This window comes from Aythya fuligula, chromosome W, assembly GCF_009819795.1.
Source record: "Aythya fuligula isolate bAytFul2 chromosome W, bAytFul2.pri, whole genome shotgun sequence".
Classification (NCBI taxonomy): Eukaryota; Metazoa; Chordata; class Aves; order Anseriformes; family Anatidae; genus Aythya; species Aythya fuligula.
Window position 1 is genome coordinate 10,362,441 of NC_045594.1, and position 20,968 is coordinate 10,383,408.

General features: G+C 43.5%; 2 protein-coding genes across 2 annotated transcripts in view; one reads left to right on the forward strand and one right to left on the reverse strand.

Moving 5' to 3' along the window:
- Window positions 1-3,859: 3,859 nt before the first annotated feature.
- On the forward strand, window positions 3,860-11,663 carry LOC116501290 (very low-density lipoprotein receptor-like). Its single transcript, XM_032206808.1, has 3 exons — window positions 3,860-5,148; window positions 7,163-7,191; window positions 11,601-11,663. Exons 1-3 carry the CDS (start codon window positions 3,876-3,878, stop codon window positions 11,661-11,663), a joined length of 1,365 nt encoding a protein of 454 aa, XP_032062699.1. The 5' UTR covers window positions 3,860-3,875.
- A 330-nt stretch (window positions 11,664-11,993) lies between these two features.
- LOC116501291 (very low-density lipoprotein receptor-like) overlaps window positions 11,994-20,968 on the reverse strand; it is a gene marked incomplete at its 5' end in the record, with an annotated part of 30,082 nt that continues 21,107 nt past the window's right edge. The window contains 2 exons of the mRNA XM_032206809.1: window positions 11,994-11,998; window positions 13,586-13,690. Of these exons, the coding sequence (XP_032062700.1) occupies window positions 11,994-11,998; window positions 13,586-13,690 (110 nt within the window). The remainder of the gene's footprint in view (window positions 11,999-13,585; window positions 13,691-20,968) is intronic.

Here is a 20,968-nt window from a genome sequence, read left to right on the forward strand (position 1 = left end):
ACAACCTTATAATACTAGAAAATGATTTTAAAAGCATAGACCTCTTCTGTTCTGAATACTTAATAGATTTCTTGCAATACCAAGATCCTTAGATGAAGGGTTTCTATATACTGCCTTTTCTTAGATGAGATGCAAATTCTTTGAATACTCCTATATGGGTCCTGGCTTACTCCTATCAAACACTATTTAACATCATCCAGCACCTTGAAGAGAGGGAGGAAGTCTCTGAGTCTGATGACCAGATAACACATGCTGTGGCTGACCCAGAGGACCAACCGACTATGGTATCAGTTGCTCCCATAGTCAAGTTAAAACAATGGAAACGGAAGTCAGCTCATTTAGTAAGGAAAGAAGCTCCTCCTAAGGATGAGGGAGAAGAGGAAAAGGCAGGCAGCTCTAAAGCAGCGTCATCATGGCAACATCAGGGAGAAGAGACTGAAATCATAAATCAATCAGAAACTACTCGATCTCTATCCTTGAGTGAGTTGTGAGAAATACGAAAGGATTATGGTCATCATCCAGGTGAGCACATCCTCACCTGGCTGCTTCGATGCTGGGATGCAGGGGCCAATAGCCAACAATTAGAAGGCAATGAAGCCAAGCAGCTGGGATGCCTCTCTAGAGAAATGGTAATTGACAAAGTAACTGGGAAGGAGGCACAAGTTCTCAGCCTCTGGAGGCGACTCCTGGCAGCTGTGAAAGAAAGATATCCCCATAAGGAAGATATGTATATCAAGTAGGCAAGTGGACCACTATGGATAAAGGTCTCCAGCATCTGCAGGAATTAGCTGTGCTGGAGATGATTTATACTGATTTGGACAATGCCCAGACACCTCAAGACCCCGATGAAGTCCAGTGCACAACATCCATGTGACATAAATTTGTGCGGAGTGCACCATCAGCACGTGCCAGTACGCTGGCAGTAATTAACTGGGAGGAGAGGATGGGACCAACAGTGTATAATCTGTCCTGCCAGCTTCAAAAATATGAAGACAATCTCTCTGCTCCGCTACAGTCCTGTGTCTCAGCTGTGGAGAAACTGTCCGAAAGACTTGACCAACTTGTAGAACGAGCATATCCATCCTCATCTAGACGGAGTGATATTTCAGCCACTAAGAATCAGCATTTTGCTTTCACTTGGAGGGGCATCCAATACACCTGGAATTGACTGCCCCAGGGGTGGAAAAAAAGCCCTACTATTTGCCACGGACTGATCCAGTCTGCACTGGAACAAGGGGGAGCTCCTGAACAACTGCAGTCTGTTGATGACATCTTCGTGTGGGACAACACAGCAGAAGAAGTTTTTGAGAAAGGGAAGAAAATAATCCAAATTCTCCTGAAAGCTAGCTTTGCTATTAAAGAGAATAAGGTCAAGGGACCTGCACAGGAAGTCCAGTTCTTGGGGGTAAAAAGGCAGGATGGACATCGCCATATTCTGATGGATGTGATCAATAAAATAACAGCAATGTCTCCGCCAACTAGAAAAAAGAAACACAAGCTTTCCTAGGCCTCGTGGGATTCTGAAGGCATGTTCCAGGCTATAGTCAGCTTGTGAGTACTCTATATCGAGTGACTCGAAAGAGAAACTATTTTGAGTGGGGCCCCGAGCAACAACAGGCCTTTGAACAAATCAAACAAGAAATAGCTCGTGCAGTAGCCCTTGGGCCTGTCCGGACTGGACCAGCTGTGCAAAACATACTGTACACTGCAGCTGGGGAGCATGGGCTCACCTGGAGCCTCTGGCAGAAAACCCCAGAAGAAACTCGAGGTCTACCCCTGTGGTTCTGGAGCTGGGGCTATCGAGGATCAGAAGCCAATTACACCCCAACTGAAAAGGAAATATTAACAGCATATGATTCAAAGTTGTTTGACCAATGAAAAGTTGTTTTGAAAAGAACTGCTGTGGAGAGAAGGGTATAAGAGGGGAGCCTGCCCTCAAGAAAGGAGAAGAAAAAAAGAAAAAAGGCAACACGATGAAGTTACATCAATAAAGAAGCAGGAAAAAGAAGTGAAGAGGAACAGGCTGGCAGAATGGAGACCAGGACGGGAACAGGCACTTTGATTGCCTCATGAAGATAGGTTCGGCCAGACTTAGCAAACCGCTCAGAGAAGCTCATACAGAAAGTCGCTGGAAATAGGCGCACTGGAGCTGGAGAGAAGCTCGAGCTGAGAGAAGCGGACCTGTGCACACAACTGCCTCTCGCTGGTAAGCAGTTGCGCATTATGGGGAATCATACGTCCTTAGGAACAAAGGCTGTCCTGGTAACCTTACAGCTTATTCTCCTTATTAACAATTGGACAGTTTATGAGCCTGAAATATGGGACCAATCTGAGGTCAAGGTGTGGGACTCTGCAACTAAAAATGGCAGGGTTGCAGTGGGATTGCTCGGCACCTGGCGAGCAGTCTCTGAGGCCTTAAAGAGTCACGTGGTGTTGAGGGATTTCTTGAAACAGCAAAAATCCCATGGCTTGCTGTAGCTGAGCAAACCAAGCTACCAGGGCAACTATGAGAAGTTCCCATGACAGTGTTCCCACATCGCCCAATTGAGGAATTCAGGAAAATATTGTTACCAGTAGCTGGCCTCAAGGACAAGGTCTATGTGACTGCTAATCACAAGGGGGTTGTTTTCTTGCAGGTGGGGTTGTTTTCTTGTAGCTGTTTGTCTGGGTGCTTTTGACCAATAATCTTGTGTGAAACACTGTCCACCCCTCTTAAGTTCTCTATAAAAGTTAGGCTATTCGGGCAATAAAATGGAGCATGATCTGACTCTGCTGGTGTCTGTCGTGCTTTCGGCCATGCTTCCTACAACATATGGCGCCCGAACAGGCTGAGACCCTAACAGGCTGAGGCCGGGACATCGGAGCGGCGCCGGGACATCGGAGCGGCGCCGTGAGGTCCGAGGCACACGGCAAGCCGACCACCGCACAGAGAGAAGCATTGAAACACCCTACTAACCGACGTGGGCAACGGCCTCGGGGTGAGAAACGGGACGCGGAGAGACGCGGAAAAAGGAATCGCGGTGAGACGCGGAATCGCGGAGAGACGCGGAAAAGGGAATCGCGGAGAGACGCGGAATCGTGGGGGGACGCGGAAAAAGGAATCGCGGTGAGACGCGGAAAAGGGAATCGCGGAGAGACGCGGAATCGCGGAGAGACGCGGAAAAGGGAATCACGGAGAGACGCGGAATCACGGAGAGACGCGGAAAAAGGAATCGCGGTGAGACGCGGAATCGCGGGGGGACGCGGAAAAGGGAATCGCGAAGAGACGCGGAATCGCATGAAATTGAAGTAATCGCGGTGCGATACGGGCCATCCGAGATCGAGTTGCTACAGGAGACCAGAGGCGTCAGTGGACAACGGCAGCCGACCCTCACCCTGTGGCGAGTCGGCACAGAGCAGAGGGACGGACATCAGGACCCTGCAGCCTGTCTGACGGAACCATGGAGGCAGCGGCAGCAGGGGCTGTGCTGCTTCTCTCTGGCATTCTTTTTATAAGAAGTTATCTTGCAATGCAAAAAAGACTATTCGTCCCCAGGTGGGTGTTATAACTATGTTTCTGGATAACATTCCGTGGGGTTGCCACATTCTACAGACTATTAATGATGATTTAGCTCTATTGCAGGGCAGGAGTGCAGAGACGCAGATTACACCGCCAAATGACCACCGTCAGTCAGGCTCGTTCACAAACAGCTTCTAGGGTTGCAGCTGGCACTGCCTGCAGCCGTATAGCAGACGTTACACTCTCTTTCCTAACTAGTAATCATGTGTCTCATCCATTTGTGGTGAATGGTCAGTGGCAAAAAAAAGAAAAGGGGGAGAGTAAGGGGCGACAAAGACAGAAACGGTACCAGGAGGATGCCACTGACACTAACAGCATGGGTAATAGGAGCAGTATAAGTGACACAGGTGCAGGGCGGCGGTGGGTGCTGCCGCGCTGCGGGGCACTCTGCCTGCTGCTCGCCCTCGCCAGCCTGTGCACTGCTGCCAATGGTGCTAGAGCAAAATGTGAAGACTGCTTAGATGGCAGTGATGAGAGTGCTTGTGTGAAGAAGACGTGTGCTGAATCTGACTTTGTGTGCAACAGTGGTCAGTGTGTGCCAAATAGATGGCAGTGTGATGGGGATCCGGACTGTGAAGATGGGTCTGATGAGAGTGCTGAGCTGTGTCATACGAGAACATGCCGGGTAAATGAAATCAGCTATGGTCCTCAGTCAACCCAGCGTATCCCAGTGTCCTGGAAATGTGATGGTGAAAAGGACTGTGACAGTGGAGAAGATGAAGAGAATTGTGGCATTGTGACTTGTAGTGCAGCAGAATTCACATGCAGTAGTGGGCCATGTATTTCCAAAAGCTTTGTCTCCAATGTTCAAGATGACTGCAGTGATGGTAGCGATGAGCTGGAGTGTGCACCTCCTACCTGTGGTGTTCATGAGTTTCAGTGCAAGAGTTCTACCTGCATCCCTATCAGCTGGGTGTGTGTTGATGATGCTGACTGCTCCGACCACTCGGATGAATCTTTGGAGCAGTGTGGCCACCAGCCTGCACCTCCAGTGAAGTGTTCTACGAGTGAGGTGCAGTGCGGCTCAGGTGAATGTATCCACAAGAAGTGGCGATGTGATGGAGATCCTGATTGCAAGGATGGAAGTGATGAAATTAACTGCCCTTCCTGGACCTGCAGGCCAGACCAGTTCAGATGTGAAGATGGGAACTGTGTCCATAGGAGTAGGCAGTGCAGTGGTGTGAGAGACTGTCTGGATGGCACTGATGAAGCAAACTGTAACAATGTTATTCAGTGCTCTGGACCTGGCAAATTCAAGTGCAGAAGTGGAGAATGCATAGATATCAATAAAGTGTGTAACCAGCAGAGAGACTGCAAGGACTGGGGTGATGAGCCCCTGAAGGAATGCATCATAAATGAATGTGACTGTCCAGCTGGGTTTGAGTTTATAGACAAGAGAAACTGTGGAGACATTGATGAATGTCAAAACCTTGGTATCTGTAGTCAAATGTGTATCAACCTGAAAGGTGGCTACAAAAGTGAACGTAGCCGTGGATATCAGATGATTCCTGCTACAGGAACCTGGAAAAGGCCATACTGGTACAAAGACACAAATAACACCTGTGATTGCAATGACGCTGCTAAGCAGGGTTTAGGGGTTTATAGCATGGAGACAAGGGGTAACAACTACAGTGTTTGGAACAATTGTACAGCTTTGGCCTTACCTCCTGATGTGCTTCTGATTTGTGGGAATGGGGCCTGGCAAGGTATCCCTGCAAATGCTATCAGATGTCCATGTTACTTAGATAAACTCATTGTATTTGCTCCTAGCTTGTTACAGTTGTGTGAGATCACCAGACATAAATGGACATTGCTTGCATTGGATTGCAATGATAATGTTGAATTGTGTGGGGTTGCAGCTAGAGCGGCATTAGCAATTTCAGTGCCTGGAGTGGCATCTGCGGCCGCACGTAACAACTTAGAAAAATTGGTATGCTGGGCTGAGAGGCAAGCCTATGCCACAACAGAGATACTTGAGGAGATGTTACCAGATCAAAATAGTCTGCGACATCTGCTTTTACAGGATCAAGCTGCTATTGACATCTTGCTTTTGGCTCAAAGGAATGGGTGTGAGGACTTTAAGGGAATGTACTGTTTAAACCTTTCTGATCATAATGAGTCAATTCACAAATCCATTAGTTTCCTGAAAGAGCACATGAGAAAGATTCAATATGGTATCAATTCTTTCAATCAATGGTTCACTGACTTGTTTGAAACAAAGTGTAGATGGTTGCTGGGTTTAATCACAAGGGGATTAAGGATTTGGTTTATGGTGGTGGTAATCATCGTTGTGTGTTGTAAATATAGCTAAAGAGTTACTTGTAAAACTGTTGTGTCGGGCTTGGTTTGCTCAAAAGAAGAAGGGGGAATTGTTGAGGGATTTCTTGAAACAGCAAAAATCCCATGGCTTGCTGTAGCTGAGCAAACCAAGCTACCAGGGCAACTATGAGAAGTTCCCATGACAGTGTTCCCACATCGCCCAATTGAGGAATTCAGGAAAATATTGTTACCAGTAGCTGGCCTCAAGGACAAGGTCTATGTGACTGCTAATCACAAGGGGGTTGTTTTCTTGCAGGTGGGGTTGTTTTCTTGTAGCTGTTTGTCTGGGTGCTTTTGACCAATAATCTTGTGTGAAACACTGTCCACCCCTCTTAAGTTCTCTATAAAAGTTAGGCTATTCGGGCAATAAAATGGAGCATGATCTGACTCTGCTGGTGTCTGTAGTGCTTTCGGCCGTGCTTCCTGCAACAACGTGGAGCCACAGTCACAAACGTGTGGCTTGCCAGATAGTGAGGGAGCTACGGGCTCCTTTACTGATCCGACTGCTACGCCATGGGCCCCTCTGCTGCCACAGCCATCGAAGGCTTTTGCTGTTACACCCCCTGTTGACCTGAACGTGCCTTTTGACCCAGGCCTATTGGCCTTGAAAAGGAGATGGATGTGCTTTTCTTCGATCTGGGAAGAACGGGATACATAAGGCCTGAAGACTGAGTTGCTTGACAACTTAAAGCGAGACATATTGTTCAAAAGGAATGGAAAATGGAGACTTGTATGTAATCAAGAAAAGGAATGGAAAATGGAGACTGTTAAGTCATGGAACTTAAGGGATTGTTTGTTACCTTTTCTGATCGTGAATATGTATAGGCATACTCGATTTTCGTAAGTCATGGAACTTAAAGAATTGTTTGTTACCTTTCCTGATTGTACATATGTATAGGCATACTTGGGTTTAGTATGTAAAGCAATGTTTTGTATATTTAGTATGTTTAATGTTCGTGTGTGCGTGTTGGTGGAGCGTAGACTCCCCGTACACCCAGCGCTGTTTACTTGCCTTTTATACCTTTTATACCTTTTATGCCTTTTATACCTTTTATAGGTATAAATATTACAAAATTCAGATTGAGTTGAGACTTCATTTATAACACAAACAATCCTTTAAGTTCCATGACTTACTAAACTCGAGTACTCCTATACATACATGTATGTACAATCAGAAAAGGTAACAAACAATCCTTCCCAGTTCCATGACTTAACGGTCTCCATTTTCCATTCCTTTTGAACGATATGTCTTGCTTATTGTTGTACCTGTATTTTTTGTACCAGGGTGTCCAGAACTGGACACTGTATTCCAGGTGAGTAGAGGGGGAGGATCACCTCCCTTGACCTGCTGGCTATGCTCCTTTTAATGCATGCCAGGATCCCATTGGCCCTCTTGGCCACAAGGGCACAGTGCTGGCTCATGGTCAACCTGTCGTCCACCAGGAACCCCAGGTCCTTCTCCTCAGAGCTCCTCTCCAGCAGGTCATCCCCCAGCCTGTACTGATACGTGTGGTTGTCCCTTCCCAGGTGCAGGACTCTACACTTGCTCTTATTAAACCTCATTTGGTTTCTTCCTACTCATCTCTCTAGCCTGTCCAGGTCTTGCTGAATGGTAGCACAGCCTTCTGGCGTGTCAGCCACTCCTCCCAGCTTTGTGTCATCAGCGTTCTTGCTGAGGGCAGACTCTATTCCTTCATCAAGGTTGTCGATGAAGATGTTGAACAAGACCGGAACCAGCACCGACCCCTGGGGAACACCGCTAGTCACAGGTCTCCAGCCGGACTCTGCGCCACCAATCACTACCCTCTGAACTTGACCAGTCAGCCAGTTCTCAACCCACCTTACTGTCCATTCATCTATCCCACACTTTCTCAGCTTTGCTATCAGGATGTCATGGGAGACAGTACCAAAAGCCTTGCTAAAGTCAAGGTAGATGACATCCACTGCTCTCCCCCCATCTACCCAGCTGGTGATGCCATCATAGAAGGCAACGAGGTTGGTTGAGCACGATTTCCCCTTGGTGAATCCATGCTGACTACTCCTCATAACCTTCTTCTCTTCCAATTGCTTGCATCCAGAACAAGCTGTTCCAACACCTTTCCAGGGACAGAGGTGAGACTGAATGGCCTGTAGTTTCCCAGATCCTCCTTCTTCCCCTTCTTGAAGACTGGAGTGACATCGGCTATCCTCCAATCTTCAGGCACCTCTCCTGTTCTCCAGGACCTTTCAAAGTTGATAGAGAGCGGTTCGGCAATCACCTCTGCTAACTCCCTTAGCACACGTGGATGCATCCCATTGGGACCCATGGATTTGTGTGCGATTTCTGTAGCCCAAACTCAGGGACACTTGATTCATAATTACATCCATTCAGGGAGTCCTGCCTGGAGCTTTCTCTGGACTCAACAGGGATAATATGTAACTTTTATTTCCATTTCCCTTGTTTGAAAGAAATTTTGCATCCCATTTTTCCAGCAAGTCCCTTCTCAATAAGGGTCTTGGTGAATTGGGCAAGTATAAAAATTGATGTGTTTCAATCATTTTCCCCCAATTTAAATTTCAAGCATTAAAAAACAAACAAACAAACAAAACAAAACAAAAAAAAAAACAAACACCTTTTCTTGTTGGCCAGTTTCTCCTATTACATTTACAGACTCAGCACTTTTCCAGAATCAATTTTTGGATTAACACAGAGAAAGAGACTCCCATAACCAACAAAAAATCCAAAAAAATCTAAGCCTCTCTCTTCGTTCTCTAGCTTTATTTCAACCAGTAGACCTGCTACAGTAGATGACCCAGGTCCCTGTCATTCCTGCTCTGACTGTTGCAAGTTTATCCTGCAACCTAAGGCAATCCTTTTTTTTTTCTTTTTTTTTCTTTTTTCTTTTTTCTTTTTCTTTTCCTCAGTGTCCTTCCTTCTTCTTTCTTTCTGTTCTAGTGCAGACACTGTTTGCCGTGGCTATTTTTCTGCCATTTTGCAAACCCTTAGTGCTTTATATAACATGATTGCTTCTTTAGCTGGAAAAGCTTCTAAAAATGTCACCCCCCTAACAGAATCACACGTTAGAAGGAGGGAAAAATCACAAAATTGCAAGTCTTTTGAAAATTCTGCAATGTGAAGTTTACTGCTCTCTGATATTGCTCTTTCATGAATTTCAGTAGATAATGTCAGAAGAAAAAGTGTGTGTATATATATATTACTCTCTTGAGGATTCCTTTCTGTCTTTTGCAACTTAACATATTCTGGCTTCATTTAAAGTAAAAAATTATAAGTACCTGCCTTTCTACCCTATGTCCAAACTGTATTTCTGCAAAAACATTTGTTTTCTCCAAGGAAAGCATAAATCAGGGTATTTGATGTTTAACAAAAGGGGCCAGAAAGTCGTAGGGGATGCAGTGCTTGGCTGGGGCTGCTGGTAAACCACGCAGAGACGTCTGGCGTACGGCATAGTCCCCATAAGGGAGGAGGGTACCCTACAGGCTGATCGATATAGTGGTCAAGGGGATTTGCTGACCAATAGAGTGGTCGCTAATGATCTTGTGAGCAGATCGAGCAAATCTGAGGTTACCGCTGCATCCCAGTATTGGGAGCCAGGACGAACCTGCTAATGACTGTATAAGAAGCAGGAGAAGGGTAAACTGGCCCCTCACAATTGTGACAAGGTTACTTGGGTAATATTTGCAGCTGCTGGAAGGATATTAACTGGAGTGGTAATAAGTGTATGTCTTATTTTTAAATGTCTGGGTATCTCATGTTGAAAGCATTTGTGTAAGCATCTTTGAGACAAGGTATTGTTGTGAAGTGAGTTACTCCATGAAGAACATGGCCAGAGACAATACAAACAAGTTTGGTTATTGTTTTAAGTGATATACTCTTGTGGTATGAATGAGAAGGTCAAGGCAGCCCCTTTTTTCTGATTGCATGATTGTGCTGTGTGAGTGAGATGCTATGGGAGTGTAGCCATTGGGGTCGACAAGCCCCATTGTTGGTGATAACATTAGACTCTTAAAGATGAGGCCATCAGGAATGTAGAGTTTAGAAGGAACAAAGAAGGGTAATTCAGGAGACGCCTTGCTGTCTTGGACTGCTTGCTCTCCAGCTGTTGAGTCATGGAAGTTGCTGGGTGTTAGCTGTTGCCGAGCAAAGTTGTTGACCAATGAATAGTTCATAGAAAAGTACTGATGTGGGGCAAATGGTATAAGAAGGGAGTCTGTCCTCAATATGGATGAAGTTATGTCCTCAATAAGAGAACGTTGAAGTTATGTCATCAGTAAAGTGGTAGCAGTTACTGATCCTGAAAGAACCCTGGTGTCCGTGTGGTCCTTACGCCACAAATGGCGCCCGAACAGGGACATGAAGAAAAGGAACAGGGACATAAAGAAAATGAACAGGGACTACCTGAAGAGCAGGGACAAGCTAATAGAACAGGGACAAAAACAACAAAAAAAAATGAATAAACAGGGACAGGCTAACAGAACAGGGACCAGGAAAGGAATGGGGACATTGATTGCCTCCTGAAGATAGGTTTGGCTGAACTCAGCAAACTGCTCAAAGAAGCTCGTACAGAAAGTCGCTGGAAAGAACCACACCCAAGTTGGAAAGAAGCTCATACTGAAATTCGCTGAATGGAAGTGCACCGGAGCTGGAAAGAAACTCGTATTGAAAGCCGCTGGAAAGAAGCGCACCCGAGCTGGAAGGAAGCAGAAGCTGAGAGAAGCGGACCCGCGCACACAACTGCCCCTCACTGGCTGAAGGTAAGCACTTGCACACTATGGGGAATCATATGGCCCTAGAAACAAAAAATGTCCTGATAACCTTCCAGCTTAGTCCCTTTATTATGAATCAGACAGTTTATGATCCTGAAACATGGGATCAAACTGAGGTCAAGGTGTGGGACTCTGCTACTAAAAACGACAAGGTTGCGGTGGGATTGCTCAGCACCTGGCAAGCAGTCTCTGAGGCCTTAAAGAGCCATGTGGGACCACAATCAGAAACCTGTGGTTTTCCAGATAGTGAGGGAGCTGCGGGCTCGTCCACCGATCCTTCTGCTATGCCATCGGCCCTGCCGCCGCTACTGCCATTGCAGGCTTTTGCTGTTGCACCCCCTGATGACCTGAACTTTCCTTTTGGTCCAGGCCCTATAGAGCCAGAAAAGGATCCGGATCTGTTTCCCTTCAATCCAGGAGGAATAGGATACATAAGGTCCGAAGGCTGAGTTGCTTAAGAACATAAAGCAAGACATATTGTTTCCACAACTGGCCCTCGAATTCTCCAGTGTTTGTAATAAAGAAAAGGAATGGAAAATGGAGACCATTATCTGAGAAAATTAATGAATTCGTGGAAGATATGGGAGCACTTCAACCAGGATTACCAACTCCAACTATGCTCCTCCGGTCATGGACATTAATACTAACAGACTTAAACAATTGTTTTTTTATGTTTATGTTTCAATTGATACCTTTTCTGATTGTATTTTTGCATCTGTCCATGCAGGAGAAAAGGCAAAGGATGTGTGTAAATCCTTTCACCCAGCTGGTGATGCCATCATAGAAGGCAACGAGGTTGGTCGAGCACGACTTCCCCTTGGTGAATCCATGTTGACTACTCCTCATAACCTTCATCTCTTACAGTTGCTTAGAGATGGCATCCAGAACAAGCTGTTAAGATGGTATTCCTTCCTGTATATTCTTAGCAATATACTTTTTTCCCCCCCTTATTTTTCAGGTAGTAAAAAGTAGACCCATTAAAGAAGAACAGAACAATGCCAATGCCAATTCATTGGACTAGTGCAGTCCACTATAAGCAGAAACCAATTTTTATATTTGTTTGCTTATGTAAAAATTACATTCAGACCTTCTGAAGTCTGAACAGTGTGTATCACTATGCCAGGCAGAGACCTGCTTGCTGAACAGGACACTGAAATAGGTCATTGCTGCAGTGTCCCAGACATTGAATATATTAGTGCAGTGCAGACACCCATTTCAGCTATACAAGTTATATACTACCAAAGGAACTCTTAGATGTGTGGAAACCCTGTGATAACAGCTTAAAATTTAAGCTAATGTAAGCTACCATTCATTTTCACTGAGAGATCTTGAGTAAACAGAATTTGAAAACTTAACCTAGAATGACAATAAGGAAAAACATAAGTCCTTGAGTGGGTGTCAATGCCAGTACTACCACCAAACAGCAGGAAAAATAACACTCACTTTAGCTTAAGATAAATATTTGCAATGTAGATATGACTAAATCTGAGCCTGGTCACTCTGCATTTTCCTATTGGCAATTAAGAGAAATGGGAACTTTGTGGTATCTCATCTGAGCTATCTTAAATGTCTACTTTAGAATGAGATGAGTCCTGCACTAGAAATGCCTATATGTATAAGTTTTAACAATAAGGGGAATCTATAACATCTTCATTTTCATTTTCTGTGATTCTGTGATTTCAGCAATAGAAATCCACAGTACAGACAGGTGTCACTTGTATGTTAATGCTTGTATTTATTTAAAGGAATCAAAGAATCCTCCAGAGTGAGACCATAATGACAGGCAAGTGATGCTTAAGCAAACAGCCCTGGTGATGTCAATCCAACTTCTGTTTTTTATCAGGTAAAGGCTACTGTGGCAATGAATGAGTCACTTCTGTCTTTCTATTAGACCGCTGACTAGTAACAACTTGTTGAGTAGCTTCAACTAAAGTATCTTGTCCTGGCTATCTTCTTAGATCTTATACTTCATACTTCCTGGAGGTTTCTTGATGCATATCATGAGACAGACTTATACACTCTGCCTGCTGTTTCTTTAGGATAAGAAGTCAAAAGGTATCTTCCATGATATATTCCTCCTGTAGGAAAAAAATATTCTGTAGTCTAAAACTTGTCTGTCATGCTAGAATAAGATAAGTAATGTGATGGAGAAAAGAAGCTCTCCTACATGGTTTGTCTCCACTTCTTTATTTATTTACTGCTCTTTTCAGTTTTCTTTTTAATATATTGTGGCCACTATCATTCTGTTGCTTTAATAATAAATTCTCAGAATTGTATTCTGCCTGCAACCAGGTAGTGCTAGATGTACCATACATACATTTACCCTGTACTACCTCTGATATACCCTGGTTTATACTCTAGCTATTTGTGTCTAAAGAATAGGAAAACCTAACTAGATCTAAACTAGATCTAAAAAATCGGAAAATCTAACTATTTTGAATATATTTGATACCAGCTATATTCTTTTGATCTTGTGTATTTTATTATTATTATTGTACTCACACACAGAGACAAAGAAGAAAAATAATACACAGGAAGGCAAGATAGTGATGTGTGCTAGAAATTGTTAGAAGTTCACAAAAAGTATGGGAAATAATATATTGATCCCCTACACTTAGTTTGTAACAATTCTCCGGATCGTGTATGGGTTTCATTCTCTGCAATCATACCCACTCTGAGAACATCCCTAAGCAATATTTGCTTCACAAGAGACAGGCATTTCAGTGCTTTAGGTGAAGAACTCACTGTAGCCTTATGTGCAATAATTAGATCATTAACACAAATTGTATTTTTTTTGTATTTAAAACCTTCTCTTCTGTGTCCTTTATTTTTCCTAACAAATGCAATATTTTTAAGTCTTTTATGTAATATTTCTTTATTAAGCATGAATCTTTGTGGTTTTTATTTTATAAACACAGTACAGGAAATTCATTACAGTTGTACCTTGATATTCTGCATCAAATAAGCGTCCTGACTTATGAAAAGTTAAATATGTTAGAACAGTGAGTTTTAGTTTGTCTCCAAGGTCACAGTGAACCAATTCTAGAACTAGAAAAAGCACATAGGAGGTTTAAGTAGTGCCTCCTTTTCTTAGCAGAATATATGTCAAGATTCCTCAGTCAGATGGAATTTTCTGATGAAATGAGGCTTATGCTGAAGATACTAACTGCTAAAAGAAAAATATGTCTTTTACAAAGCCTTTTGTCAAAGAATGAATGGATTCCTGTACTTCCCTTTTCTGCTGCCTGGTGACCTGTCCAGGAACTCCAACTTCCCATTTTTGTAACTTATCATCACCCTTTCATCCCAAAGGTTTTCAGACGCATAACGGACAATCAACCTTTCAGAAAGATACTTGAATGTGTAGGTAACAGCAGTAAAATATTTGGAAGTTCAGAGAAGTATAGTCTGAAGGCAGTAAACCAGTAAGAAACATTGCAGGAAATAAATATCAGCCAATGAGGAAGCAGCGTATGAAATTTCACATAAGTAAAGATGCATTTGCAAATTGAAAGGAAAAAAAATCTTCCTTATGCCCATTAAGGGCAGGACAAGAAATGAGGAGATGGAAGGGATATAAGTTACAATTTTCTTTCTCTACTTCATTACCTGAATTTAAGGATACTGGAAATTTAGAACACATTACTTAAAAGGCATTGGATCCCCATTACTGAAGGAGTTTTAAAATAAGTTATACAAACACCTGGTTTGAGTCTTGAGAGTGGAGTACTTGGAACAGACTTCCAAAGATCACTTCCAAGCCTGGTAGTTTACAGTCTAATTCTATAAAAATTAATTTATATATATATTAATTTATATCTATAAAAAAATAATTATTTGTAGTTTTGAAAAAAAGAGTCATTACTGTGACCTTCCATATTCTTGGTAGATGCTCGGGCAGCCAAAAGAAACAACCATTCTTTAAGTTTTGTTCCTATACTTGATGTCATTACAAATTTATTTGTTTTGTTGCTGGAATCTCATTGACTACAAAATGTTTAGCCCAATTACCCCAGTATAGAGTCTAATCTTATATTTAATTAGATCCTTGAATCTTATGTTTAATTATCTCCTTGCATGCAGAAATGACTTAGAAAGACAGATGGTCTAAAAACATAACAACCCACATAGAGAAATTACAATTATGTTGTTGTCTACTACTGTATATCAGGCTGCCTATAAATGTAAACATAATGCAAAGCTCACTGCTTATTGTCTGATCTTGACCTACTTTTCTGTCTATTCTTATTTCCAGCAAATATTTGATCTTTCATATGATTAAATGGTGAACATGAGGATGATAATATGTTTATCTGGAGCAAATGAATGGAAGTATACTATATTGCTGTTGGTATATAATCTAAGCTGAAATACAAAAATAAATACCAAAAAGCCATATTTGATGTTGTTTTGATACAGAGGACTCCATTACTGTGCTATCTCCTAAGCACATTAAGTTTTCTTATGCCAAATAAATCAGAACATTGTAATTTAAGAATCTTGTTTTGTAAATTGAAGATTCATGATGCAGTTGTACTCACAGGAGTATAATAATGTTGCAGTCCACGTAAGGTGTTTCTGAATAAGTTTTTACCTCAACTTGAAGTGTTGATATGGATGCCAGAAAACATAAGATTGCTGCTTATAAAATAGATCTTCCTTTATTAATTGATGTTTTAATAATCATTTTCCAATGTTGCCTTTAGGAAAAAAAATAGGAATTATGTTGAAGGAAATTCAACAATTTCCAAACTTAATACAACATAATTCTCTGAAAGAGAAAGGGAGAGTGAACAGGTAGGAAAAAATATCTTCCCCGTCCACTCCACAGACTGGCTCCCTGACAAAAAAAGGCAATAGGTGCAATTGTTAATGGTTTCCGAGATACGGTTTCCAAAGTATAGAGTCGAGTACAAATACCAGGTTAGAGTCATGACCAGAAATTTCATTGTATCATAAGCCGTTGTTACACCACACAGTACCATAATGATCTTAAACCAGGGCCCGGAAAGGATAAACAGCATGACAGGGAGCACATAAAGTAACGTGCTATACAACTCAATTTGGAAAACAGGCACAGCAGACTTGAGATTAAAGCAATCAACATTGTGACTAACCACTATTAAGCAGGTCTAATACTTACACCAATTTTAGTTTAACACACTGTGGTCAGATATGCCGTTATCTCAACCCTTTGAGCCACACGTTGGGCACCAAAAAGGACTGTTGTGGTTTAACCCGGCCGGCAGCTAAACACCACACAGCCATTTGCTCCACCCTCCCTCTCTGGGATGGGGGAGAGAAATGGGAAAGTGAAGCCCGTGAGTTGAGGTAAAGACAGTTTATTAAGACAGGAAAGTAATAATAATAATAGTAGTAATAATGATAATAGTACTACTAATAATAATGTGTACAAACAAGTGATGCACAATGCAATTGCAGCACCCCCCCCCCCCCCCCCCCCGCTAACCACCCCTATATTGTTTAGCATGACGTCAGATGGTATGGAATACCCCTTTGGCCGGTTTGAGTCAGATGTCCTGGGTCTGTCCCATCCCAGCTCCTGCTGCACCCCTAGCCTGCCCGCTGGCAGGACAGAGTGAGAAAGCTGAACAGTCCTTGGCTTGGTGTAAGCACTGCTCTGCAACAATTAAAACATTGGTGTGTTATCAACACTCTTTTCATCCTAATCCAAAACATAGTACCCTACCAGCTACTAGGAGGAAAATTAACTCTATCCCAACTGAAACCAGGACACCAAGATACATATACAAACTTAGCCTAGAAGACCAGTACAGAGACATAAGTATTATACAATGCTGTCTTAATTTATGCAGTTTGTCTTCATGTGTTTTTAGCTTTTCATAAAGTCGTGCAGCATCTTTAATATGCAAATAGCATTTTTCCCCCTTATTTCCCATTCTTTCGAATGGAGTTGTGAACCTTTTTGACATTTAAATTAGAGCATCATAATTATGTTTTTGCTGAGTAAATGGCAGGTGATGAACTGCAAACAGGTGTACATTAGAAGCAGCAGAAGATAAATCTCAACTGTGCTATTATTTTTAGTTGCATACATTGTATAAGTATGTGCAGGAGAGAAGGAATGAACATTATTAAACAAAAACATTGGCCCTTCTTGGTCCAAGTTCTGTAAGTTACTAAACAATCTTTTTTTCCATTAATGTCAATGTGAGGAAAAAGAATGCTTTGCACTTTGTAGGACTTAAAATGTATATAAAAAAAATAGTTTTGAATTTGAAAGTTGTCTTCCCTAATCAAGTTTTGTCTAAATCCCCCAGCTGATTGGATTTCCTACATACTTATTACAAAGCAAGATTAACAGGTCCACAGATGTTCTGGAATCCCCAGATACCCAAAGAATAAGAATTCTTTTTTCCCAGTTCTTATTTGCTTTGTTGTAGTTTGGAGAATTTCAATAGCTTTTTGTTGTTGTTATTTTTGCTAGTTTTAAAGAATAGGCAGAAATTTCAGTAACAATGTAGCAGGTTCATAAATTCCAATGAAAATGTTTTAAAGATTCCACTTCTGACTATGTCTGTAAACTTCTGTCTATATTTTCAAGATTCTGAGGAGTCAGTAGTGCATGCTGACTTCATAAGCCATTTGGGAGTATAGCTTCTTCCACAGAATTTTAATCCAAAGTACCTTTATGGAGTTAAACAATAGAAGACCACATATGTCATAAATCACAGAAAGCAGTAGTGTGTAGACATGAGATGGGGAATAAATTCAGGCATTCAGTTGTAAAGGCAATAATTTATGGAGAGAGAAATTAAGAAACAGTCAATAGGTTTCAAAATGAGATGAGGAATAAAATGAAGTCAATGAGGTAGGATGCTCAATTAAGCCTCTTTTAGGTGATGAGAACTCAGCAAAACGCTCAGAGAAGCTCGTAAAGAAAGAGAAAAAAGAAAAAAAAGGCACAACAATGAAGTTATATCAATAAAGAAGCAGGAAAAAGAAGTGAAGAGGAACAGGCTGGCAGAATGGAGACCAGGACGGGAACAGGCATTCTGATTGCCTCACGAAGACAGGTTCGGCCAAACTCAGCAAACGGCTCAGAGAAGCTCGTACAGAAAGTCACTGGAAATAGGCGCACTGGAGCTGAAGAGAAGCTCGATCTGAGAGAAGCGGACCTGTGCACACAACTGCCTCTCGCTGGTAAGCAGTTGCGCATTATGGGGAATCATACGTCCTTAGGAACAAAGGCTGTCCTGATAACCTTACAGCTTATTCTCCTTATTAATAATTGGACAGTTTATGAGCCTGAAATATGGGACCAATCTGAGGTCAAAGTGTGGGACTCTGCAACTAAAAATGGCAGGGTTGCAGTGGGATTGCTCGGAACCTGGCGAGCAGTCTCTGAGGCCTTAAAGAGCCATGTGGGACCACAGTCAGAAACGTGTGGCTTTCCAGACAGTGAGGGAGCTGCAGGCTCCTTTACTGATCCGACTGCTACGCCATGGGCCCCTCTGCTGCCACAGCCATCAAAGGCTTTTGCTGTTACACCCCCTGGTGACCTGAACGTACCTTTTGACCCAGGCCTATGTGGTGGTTTTACCGTGCTGGGCAGCTAAACCCCACAACCGCTCTCTCACTCCCCCTCCTTTAGATGAGGAGGGGGAGAAGTAAAGCAAAGAACAACTCACGGGTTGAGATAAGGATAATTTAATTAAAGGGAAATAATTACACAGCCTTCCCCATCCACTTTCCTACATGCACTAATGGGGACTTTAGCTCCTTTCACTATGTGTAGGGGTTTTGTTTTGGCAGGACCAGCACGGCTGTCAGACCCCCTATTGTTTACTAGCCAAGTGGCTTCTGGTAGATTTGTGTCCCATTGTTTCCACGTCCCAGCACCTAATGCTCGTAACATAGTCTTTAACAGTCCATTGTACCTCTCAACCTTCCCAGAGGCTTGTGGGTGATAAGGGATGTGGTACACCCACTCAATACCATGCCTCTTGGCCCAGGAGGTAACAAGATTGTTTCAGAAATGACTCCCATTGTCAGACTCAATTCTCTCTGGTGTACCATGACGCCACAATACTTGTCTTTCCAGGCCCAAGATAGTGTTTCGGGCCGTGGCATGGTTTACAGGGTATGTTTCCAGCCACCCAGGAGTTGCTTCTACCATGGTGAGTATGTACCGTTTGCCTTGGCGAGTTTTTGGGAGTGGTCCGATATAGTCAATTTGCCAGGCCTCACCATATTGAAACCCTAGCCATCTCCCCCTGTTCCAGGGAGATTTTACCTTCATGGCTCGTTTGATTGCAGCACAGGTCTCACACTCATGGGTAACCTGTGTGATGGCCTCAATGGTCAAGTCCACCCCTCGATCACGAGCCCATCTGTAAGTGGCATCCCTCCCCAGATGTCCTGATGTTTCATGGGCCCATCGAGCTACAAACAGCTCACCCTTACGTTCCCAGTCTAGGTCCACCTGAGCTACTTCAATTTTCGAAGCTCGATCCACTTCTTTGTTGTTCTGATGTTCTTCAGTAGCGCGACTCTTGGGCATGTGGGCATCTACATGACGTACTTTTACATCCAGGTTTTCTACCCGGGCAGCAATATCTTGCCACAGGGTAGCAGCCCAGATAGGTTTACCTCTGCGCTGCCAGTTGCTCTCTTTCCATTGCTGCAGCCACCCCCACAGAGCATTTGCCACCATCCATGAGTCAGTGTAGAGATACAATACTGGCCAATTTTCTCTTTCGGCGATATCTAGGGCTAATTGTATGGCTTTTACTTCTGCATACTGACTCGACTCACCTTCCCCTTCCATGGCTTCCACAACTCGTCGTATGGGATTCAACACAGCAGCTTTCCATTTCCGATGGCTCCCTATCAGACGGCAGGATCCGTCAGTAAACAACGCATACTGCTTTCTGTCTTCTGGCAACTTATTTTATGGTGGTGCCTCTTCAGCACGGGTTACCTCTTCTGTTGGCACTCCAAAATCTCTGCCTTCCGGCCAGTCCATAACCTCTTCCAGGATTCCTGGGCGATTGGGTTTTCCCATTCAAGCCCGCTGTGTAATTAACGCTATCCACTTACTCCATGTAGCATCAGTTGCATGGTGTGTAGTGGGAATTTTCTCTTTGAACATCCAGTGTAACACAGGTAGCCGCGGTGCCAAGAGGAGCTGTGCCTCTGTACCCACAACTTCTGAAGCAGTTCGAACACCCTCATATGCTGTGAGTATTTCTTTTTCAGTTGGGGTGTAATTGGCTTCTGATCCTCGATAGCCCTGACTCCAGAAGCCCAGAGGTCGACCTCGAGTTTCTTCTGGGGTTTTCTGCCAGAGGCTCCAGGTGAGCCCATGCTCCCCAGCTGCAGTGTACAGTATATTTTGCACAGCTGGTCCAGTCCGGACAGGCCCAAGGGCTACTGCACGAGCTATTTCTTGTTTGATTTGTTCAAAGGCCTGTTGTTGCTCAGGGCCCCACTCAAAATAGTTTCTCTTTTGAGTCACTCGATATAGAGGACTCACAAGCTGACTATAGCCTGGCACATGCATTCTCCAGAATCCCACGAGGCCTAGGAAAGCTTGCGTTTCCTTTTTGCTAGTTGGCGGAGACATTGCTGTTATTTTATTGATCACATCCATCAGAATATGGCGATGTCCATCCTGCCTTTTTACCCCCAAGAACTGGATTTCCTGTGTAGGCCCCTTGACCTTGCTCTTTTTAATGGCAAAACAAGCTTTCAGGAGAATTTGGATTATTTTCTTCCCTTTCTCAAAAACTTCTTCTGCTGTGTTGCCCCACACGAGGATGTCGTCAATGTACTGAAGGTGCTCAGGAGCTCCCCCTTGCTCCAGTGCACACTGGATCAGTCCATGTCAAATGGTAGGGCTGTGTTTCCACCCCTGGGGCAGCCGATTCCAGGTGTATTGGATGCCCCTCCAAGTGAAGGCAAACTGCAGCCTGCATGCTGCTGCCAAAGGGATGGAGAAAAATGCATTAGCAGTATTGATTGTGGCCTACCACTTGGCTGCCTTTGACTCTAGTTCGTACTGAAGTTCTAGCATGTCCGGCACTGCAGCACTCAGTGGTGGCGTGACTTCATTCAGGCCTCGATAGTCCACTGTTAGCCTCCACTCGCCATTAGACTTTCGTACTGGCCATATAGGACTATTAAAGGGTGAGCGAGTCTTGCTGATTACTCCCTGACTCTCCAGTCGGTGAACCAACTCATGGATGGGAATCAGGGAGTCTCGGTTGGTGCGATATTGCCGTCGGTGCACCGTTGTGGTAGCAATTGGTACCTGTTGTTCTTCAACCTTCAGCAATCCTA